Source organism: Lolium perenne, chromosome 6 (genome assembly GCF_019359855.2).
Source record: "Lolium perenne isolate Kyuss_39 chromosome 6, Kyuss_2.0, whole genome shotgun sequence".
Taxonomy (NCBI): domain Eukaryota; kingdom Viridiplantae; phylum Streptophyta; class Magnoliopsida; order Poales; family Poaceae; genus Lolium; species Lolium perenne.
In genome coordinates this window covers 52567253-52575959 of record NC_067249.2, presented here as the reverse complement: position 1 = coordinate 52575959, position 8707 = coordinate 52567253, and the positions used below count along the sequence as shown (strand labels likewise).

Below are 8707 nucleotides of genomic sequence, written 5' to 3'. Positions count from 1 at the left end.
GGCCTACATTTACACATGAAACCAGGCTTGGCCACGTATCAAGTCCACTAAGTACTCTAACCCTAATCAATATGTACAATTGTGTGTGTGCATGCAGCTGTTAAACTATGTGAGTTACTTTATGTGAATTGCCGCTTGTCGAAGTTAAATGTTATATCTTGTTTTATTGTCTTTTTCCTTATGTGTGTCTTTTGGTCTACAAACCAAGGTATCATGCCGCATTGTGTATTCGCAAATATTCGTTTTCGTAATGTATCCGCTACGTATCCGTTTTGTATTCATATCCGATGATTTCCGTTTTCACATTCGTTTCCGGGGATTCCGATTCCATTTTCGATTTCGACAAGATAGAGGGAAATAGAAACAATAAAACATGTTTTCGTCCGTTTCCGTTTCATTTTCAACCCTACAAGAGGCCATCTAGAACCCCTTTTAATCGCTGGCTGCCTTTTTCTCTCACCCCCCCCCCCCCCCCCCCGCACCAACAACCAAATTTTCGCCGGATTGGGCCATTTTTCCGCCGGCGATCGTAGACCAAACCCAACGAGTTAGGGGGGGGGGGGGGGTCAGGGGCTCCGGAGGAAGTAAAAAAAGCAAGTTGGCGAGATGTCAGCGTCCTAGCGCACTCCCCCTACCCCCACCCCAGATTCGCTCTCCCCACCTCTCCGCCACCGCGTCATTGCCTCCACCACCGCCTCCCCTCTGCTTCTCCCCCTTCCATAGAAAAGTTGTTCAACGCCGCCCCAACATTCCGCCCTGCTACCCGCGGCTGTTCGCCGGTGCAGAAACTCCACGGTCGGCCACGTTTTCGCCATGCCCGCGAGATGTTCGGCCTTTTTCTTGCTAGGCCATGGAATGGGGCTCTGACGACGATGACAAGGAGGCTTTCGCCGAGCTGATGGAAGAGGAGGCCGAGGTAAACATCGCGGAGGACAAGGAACATATGCAGATCCTCACCTACCTGGCCGGCCTATGTGCGCAGAATGAGAAGCCTCACCGTGGCGGCTCAGCGCGAGGTCGCCGGAAGTCCATTTGCTTGGTAGGGAATGTACAAGGGCCACAAGGGAGGTTGCAGTGTCATACTTGAAGCAGTGGACACTCAAGATTACTTGGATTTGGCACTCCTTCGGAATGGCCGGATCGCACAACGATATCAATGTGTTGGATCGTTCCCCTATCTTTGCCAAGCTTCTTGAGTGACATGCTCCCCTAGTGGACTTTGGGATCAATGGGCACCACTATAACAAGGGATACTATTTAGCAGATGACATCTATCTAAGGTGGTCAATATTTGTGAAGACTATCTCGAGCCCTCTTCGTCCAAAACATTCCAACTATGCCACACAACAAGAAGCTTGCATAAAGGATGTCGAGCGGGCATTTGGTGTGCTCCAATAGAGATTTGCAGTTGTCCGGTTTCCCGCCATGACATGGTCGAAAACTCAAATATGGGAGGTGATGAATGCCCATGTGTGCTTGCTTGTGGAGCCGCAAAGGTAGAAACTAGTTTGATGTGTTCTAACTAGTGTTTACAAACTTGTTAAATTATAAGCTTGTTTTGTTGAACTATTTGCTTTGTATTACTTTGTATGCCGAACTATGTATCACTTTTGGCTCAAAACCAGCCGAACTATGTGTCATTTTTTTTACCTCAATTCAGCCCATAACTCACCGGCTAGGGCCGACCGATGCAAGTGTCTGGAAGCTCGTAAAACCTGCCTCCAGTTCAGCGCAAAATAGCGTCGGATTTCGTCCTGGGAGGCACCTACGAGTGAAGATGTTATTATGCACGGAATCTTCTCCCCTTGTGACTCATATGGAGAATGATCTCTTGGAGGCTGGAGCATATCCCAAATGCCATCCGACGATAGTGCCGGACAAGCGCTTTGAGGCAGCCGGAAAAAAATTGTCGCGGGTTTGGAGCACCGACGCCCCTTAAAACGGCCTCCAAAAAGTACTTTCAGCGTAAGAAAAATGCAAATAATTTAAATTCTTAACATAAAATATTCAAATCGAAGTTCAAAATCTCGTAGTACGTGCAAACATGTTAAAATTCACACATGTATCATTTTTATGCATATGCTTATGTCTACATATGATTTTGAGATTTTCCGAGTGGCGTAAATAGGTGAATCGTTGCGCCACAAGCCCACAACGGCATGATAATTTTAGGAGTCGGGGGAAGAGAACCAACCTTAGATTGGGTGGTTAGGAGGATGGTTGTACCCCTAACCCACCAGAATATAAACCTCAGGTTTGACATTTGTGTGTCTCATAAAGGCGAAATATTCGTTCAGTGGGAGATGATGTTTCCGTCGACAGCGAGGCGCACGTGATGTCTTCGTCAATTTCAAGATCCAATCCGTTGACTCAGTCTTCCGGAGATGCTCATAGGGGTAGAGTATGCATACATACATTTATAGGAGTAAGTGTATGCGCGTGTACGTGAACGTCTACGATTGTACCTTGTTTCTCAAAAAATAAAAACTCTGTCCCCCAACAATTGGCAATCAATCTGCCTGTCCCCCGTGGACGAGGCACCACTGCCAAAAGATGAAAGCGCATCATCGCCTGCGAGCGCACATGCAAACTTGTGAATCTCTGAAAGCTCGCGCGATCAGGTAGTACGTGTGGTGTGGTCGTGTGGACGTCGTCGCACGACATGGATGCAGGAGGAACCTCGGCAGCGTACCGTTGCGTCGTGGGTGTCTCAGGGCATCTCCAGCCGCGCGACCCAAACGGACGCGCTGGGCCGTCCGTTTTGGGCCGTTTGGGTCGCCGCCCGAACACGCGGACAGCGCCCCGCGTCCGCGTGTCCGTTTGGGTCGCGCGCTGCGCCCAACGCGCGGACGCATCAAATTGGAGAAACACGAAAACAAAATGAAAATGGCAAATTTAAACGATATTTGATTAAACATATGTCCTATTTTGGGCAAATTTAGTACATAGCCCTATTTTGGGCAAATAAAACTAACAAAAGAAGCCCCTATATGGGCTTTTAAATTTAAACTAATTTAAAAACCCTCTATTAGGGTTTGGTCGGCGGCGCGGTGGCCGCCGGTGCGCCGCCTAGCCCCTGTGGGCGTCGTCGGCGACGTCGTCGTCGTGGACGACGACCCCGGGCGGCGAGGCGCTGTTGTGGCTCGACCGCGCCGGGGCTGCGGCCACGGAGACCACGGGGCCTCCTCCCACGGCGAGTGGGGGTCCGGAGCCACCCGCGCCGCCTCCTCTGGAGGCGCTGCGCCTCTCTGCCCGGCGGCGGCGCACAGCCTCCCGGCGCCGCCTCCTCCGGCGGCGGCACTGTCCTCTGGCGGCGCTGCTCGTCGGCGCGGCGCTGGCCTCCTCCCGCCGTGCCGCCTCCTCCTCCTCCCGTCGCGCTGGCGGGCCTGGGCGTAGAGCTCCCGGCCCTCCGCCTCCTCGACCTCTGCCGGGCCGCCTCCTCCATCTCGGAGGTGCGAATGGCCGCATGGAGGTGCGGCCATTTCGCCTCCTCCTCCACCGCCGAGATGATCGGGCGGCGCGGAGGTCCGGGTCCTCCTCCGAGGACTCCGGCTTGGGCTCGATGAGGAGAGGCGGCGGTTGCGGCAATGCCGCACCGCCGCGGGCGGCCTCTCCGATGTGGAGGCCGCCGCGGTTCCCTCCGGCCCGCAGCGCCGGCGGCCGACGCCGACTGCTGCTGGCCTCGTCGTCATTGGCTCTGGGAGCGAACCGTCGCTTCGGGGCCATGGCGGCGGTTTTGCTCGGGGAGTGGAGTGGGGACTGGAGTGGAGGGCCAGATCCCCTCCAGTCCCCATTTATTAGACTCCCTGGTCACCGACAGGTGGGCCCAAGGGAGACGAGGCGACCAGCGCGCGGACACGAGCGGACGGCGCGTGCCATCCGCGGCCACGCAAACCTAGCCCAGATTTGGGCCGGGTTTGCGTCGTTCCGGACGCCGCGCCGTCCGCTTTTGCGGTGCGTCCCCGCGTTGGGCCGGGTTTTTGTCCGTTTCGACCCATCCGGACGCGCGGGCGCGGGATGGGTCGCCCGGTTGGAGATGCCCTCACATAGTCACATGCATGAAGAAGGATTAGCGTTCTACGCGCCTTCGAGACCCCCAGAGATCTCTTCTTCTTCTGCCCTAGCAGCTATGCTCAGCATTTCTGCTGTATCTCCCGACGCTGCCCCTTTGTTCCAGAGTTGGTGCATAGATCGTAGATGGTTTGGCTGCAACCATGTCGAGATTTCTGAGATGACTGTGTGTCTGCCGTACGGGCTCGCTTGCTCCAGGAAAACGAAATAGTCTTCATTGTTTGCTTACCAGCGTTAAGCAGCGTCTGTGTGCATGTGCAGTTCTCACTGATGCATGTACTACGCCCACTTCCATTTCCTCTGCCCTGAGGAAAAGCTCGAAAGTTATGTTCAGACAAGAGCAGGATACCTAAAAATTGCTTTACCAGATGGCCAGTTCAGCGACCAAGATCGATGCTGACGGCCATGGGCAGGCAGAGAATGAGGTTTACTTAAGCATGTAAGATCTGTGCTAATTTGCTATTTAGTTAACTCCTACTTCAACTCCACACCATATCCTCGGATGCGTATATCCATGGTCACATTGTTCATCACACTCTCTCTCAACTTGCAGTAGCATAGGCTGCATAGCTAGATGGGATCCCGAGGCTGCGAAGATGGTAGTACTACGACGATGGTCAAAGAGCACGCAGGGCAGCGCAGCGCACACAGTGTGGAGTCAGAGCATGCATGCCACCATGCATTGTAAGCTTTCACTTTAAGCCGAACGTTTCAGTTATTACGCATCACATCACATCCGTCCGTCCATGCAGCTTTGGCTTGCGCGAACGCAGATGCACCCATGATGACTGTTTAGCTGACAACGTGCTCTTAGCTTGCTCATCAGGTACACCGTACACACCTGATCGCGATAATTCGTCGTTGGTATGTGATTTTGGTCGATCAGTCAGAGGAGGGATGCTCCGGTGCTCCCCCCTAAGTGAAGTTGAGGGGTCATATTGATTTTTTTTTTTTTAAAGCGTTGGGCTAGCCCGAACCCATATCCAGCCCGTGTATACCCATATGTATGGATACGGTATATGTACGTGACGTTTTAAAAAAAAAAGGTGATCACGTGAGCAGTTAATTAAGATCTAATCCGCTTTAAACTCGCCGATCGTCGTGCATGTGTCTTCTGTTGCCGCGATCGTCGTGAGAAGAAGTTGTACTCCTCCGTCGTCGGAAACCCTAGCGCGAGCACGAGTTGGTGGTGGTAGGGTTGATCTTCCTCTCGGGAGGGATCGATCTGCCGCCGGCGCGCCGGCCGTCTCCGCCGTCGTGCACGTCCCCTTCTGTTGCCGCGATCGCCGTGAGCATTTTACTCCTAGTTGGAACCCTAGCGCGAGCCCGACGCATCAACCGAGCTGGTGGGGGTAGGGTTCCTCTTCCTCCCGGGTGGGATCTGCCGCTGGCGCGCCGGCCGTCTCCGCCGTCGCCGTTGATCGCTCCAACCAGATAAGTGTTGGCGAGCGCGGCTAGGGTTAGGGCCGGCTCCTCTTGCCCTTGAGCGTGGCCTAGCGGCTTCTTCCTCCTCGGACGCATCGATCGACCCCTGTGGTGGGTGTAGATTTACTCCGGCCGGCGCATCGATCGATTGGTAGGTACGTACATGATAACTCACCTCTTGTTGGGTCATTTTAACTTGTGAAAGAATTTGATGCGGATGTACTGAATTTGAGATTTTTGTTGTAGCTAGGAAATGGATGAGACGATGTCTGTTGTTTGTGAGGTAGAGAATGTTCCTGGAATTGGAGTTGATGGAGATGAGTCAGATAATTCTAGAACGGGGCTTGGTAATGAATCTTTGTCAGGGAGGGAGAATATTTTCGTTGGTTCAAGGTCAGATAATTCCATGAGCTCAGAGCATGGGATGGAAGCAATTATTAATGTAAGTGTATTTGATATATTCAATTTTTTTCATGGAAAGCAAATGCGAAGGATAAATGTTTTAACATTGTCATGTTATCATTGAATATGTAGATGGACGACATTGACAATGATTATGAGAGAGATATTAGTGATGATGTTGAGTTGGATGAAAACAGCAATGAGGTACATGTAGTGTAATTGTTATTTGATATGCAATGAAATGAGATTACCATTAGAAAGTGGGAAACAGTAATGAGGTACATTTACTTGTTGTCTTAAATTTTTGCAGAAATATTTGGACTTGAAAATGTGTATGACTATTATGGTGAATCCGACAGGGAGAATTGTTTTTATGATGAGTCAGCAGTTGGCAAACATTATGTGGAAGCAAAGCCGTCGAATAGCAATGAGGTACGTATTGGTTAATTATTTGTGGAAACCAAATTTTTTTTAATAGCCACATAAAAAAATTAGAGTTTGACTGCTATGTTTTTATGTGACAGTCCCATGTTGATGATGGTGATGACGCGAACCTCAGTCAAGCTTGTCAGGCAGAGGATACGATAGAGTTGTACATGATGATAAAGGAGATGACTTTTCCTAGTGAAGAAGCTGCATTCGAATTCTACAACAGCTATGCCAACGATAATGGATTCAGCATCAGATTGGATAAGGTCAGATATAGCAAAAAAATTACGAAACATAGGCGTTACAGGCGTTTTTTGTGTTCAAGGGAAGGTGAGCGTGATCCAAAGTTGATGACCGAAGAGGGACATAGCCGGAGGCTCGGACCTTGTCTCGATGCAACTGTGAGGCGCACATGACTGTGAAGCTGAATGAAAAACTTGGTTTCTGGTATGTTGATAGTTTTGATGACAAGCACAGTCATACGTTAGCAAGAGCGGATGAAACACCTTTTCTTTGGTCGCATAGAAAAATCAGAGATCATCAGAAGGCTGAGATCTTAGCTATGGGAGCTGCAGGTATTAGGAAGCACACCATAATGGATTCCATGATTAGCAGAAGTGGATGGTATGGCGGCGTTGGGTACGTCCGACGGGATCTGTACAACCTTTGCGGCAAGGAAAAGAGGAAACTACTTGCGAAGGGTGATGCTGCCACGACCATAGGCATTATGCTCAGCAGAAAGGAGAAGGACCCAAGTTTTTATTTCGACTATGACTTGGATGAAGAAGGACGGCTGAAGAGAATGTTCTGGTGTGACTCGCAGTCTGTACAGGACTATGAGGACTATGGAGATGTGCTTGTGTTTGACAGCACGTACAAGATGAATCGCTATCGTATGCCATTCATACCTTTTGTTGGTCTGAACAATCACCGTAGGACTACGGTTTTTGGTTGTGCCATAGTTTCAGATGAGAAAGAAGAAACTTATGTGTTGTTCCAGCAAACATTTCTGAAGGCAATGTGTCAGAAGAAGCCTTTGAGTGTAATTACGGACGCCGACTCAGCGATGATTAGGGCAATCCGCACTGTATTTCCCGATGTCTGGCACCGCATATGTTCTTGGCATGTTGAAAAAAATATGAAGATCCATCTCGATCACAAGTCGTTGGGCGAGTTCCGGTCTATGTTGTACTATAGCACGTCCATAGCCGAATTTGAGCAGAGATGGCAGGCTTTTTTAAAAAGATGGAAGACAGAGAACACGGAAATTTGGTTGAGGAGGATGTACAGGAAGAGGCACCTGTGGGCTGCAGCTTTTCTGACAGAGGGTTTTTGGCTTGGTATGAAGAGCAACCAGCGGAGTGAAAGTCTGAATTCCTGCCTTCACCTGCACCTTGATGGAGAAATGACTTTGGTGGACATGATATTGCACTATGAGAATTGCATTACCCGCATCCGTGAGAACGAGGCGCATGATGACTGCACGGCCTCACAGACATTACCTGTGCCCGTAACAAGCTGCAGGGATCTGGAGGTATTTGCTACCCACGTGTTTACGCCGGCAAACTTCTATATATTGCAGCTAGATTTGAGGTCAGTTGGCGGCATAGTGACTTTGGAAAGAAAGCTGGGATGTGGGTCTGAAACTTTTGTCGTGGCATGGCATAATAAACCAAAGAGGCAGTTCACCGTGGAATATACACCGGGAAATCCTAAAGAAACTATAAAGTGCAGCTGCAGGAGAATGATTCGAAAAGGACTCCCTTGCAAACATATATTCCATGTTCTATGTGTTCTGCAAATATCTGAAATTCCAAAGTGTTGTGTTCTTCGTCGGTTATCAAAAGACGCAAGAAATGGACTGCCTGCTAGGCGAACGAGTGATATGTTTGGAGTAGGTTGGTCAGGTACAGCGGATAGAATTGAATATAGCAAGGTCAGTGTGTTATCCTCGCAAGCTATGCATGCGGCATGCAAACACCCAACACTTTGGGCTCGATTCTGGGACAGTTTAAAGGACGTGATAGCAAAGGCGATTGAGTACGACAAGGAGGGTACGGTGGGTGCTGTTCCGATTTGTCTAAGCTCATTAGCAGTTGAACATGTGGAGGACCGAGAAGGAAACATGGTTAAGGTCCAGGATCCTATTAAAGTATCGAGCAAAGGTACACATAATTCAGATGATGACAACCGTCCCAAGTCTAAAAATGGAAGACCTCTATCGTACGACGAGCACAAAATTAAGTGCGGGGCTTGCAAAGAGCCAGGTCACAACCGGCGCAGCAAGAAATGCAAACTTAACAACAAGTGAGTGCCTATAAGCTGTCCTACTTACATAATTCAACAAAAGTAGCATTTTATAATTAGCATGTAATTTCCA

General features: G+C 49.9%; 1 protein-coding gene across 1 annotated transcript; it reads left to right on the top strand.

Annotated features, from left to right (window-relative positions):
* Positions 1-6171: 6171 nt before the first annotated feature.
* Positions 6172-7971, top strand: LOC127310482 (protein FAR1-RELATED SEQUENCE 5-like). The gene is made up of 5 exons (XM_071822144.1): positions 6172-6176; positions 6258-6330; positions 6423-6593; positions 6752-7414; positions 7852-7971. Exons 1-5 carry the CDS (start codon positions 6172-6174, stop codon positions 7969-7971), a joined length of 1032 nt encoding a protein of 343 aa, XP_071678245.1.
* Positions 7972-8707: the final 736 nt, after the last annotated feature.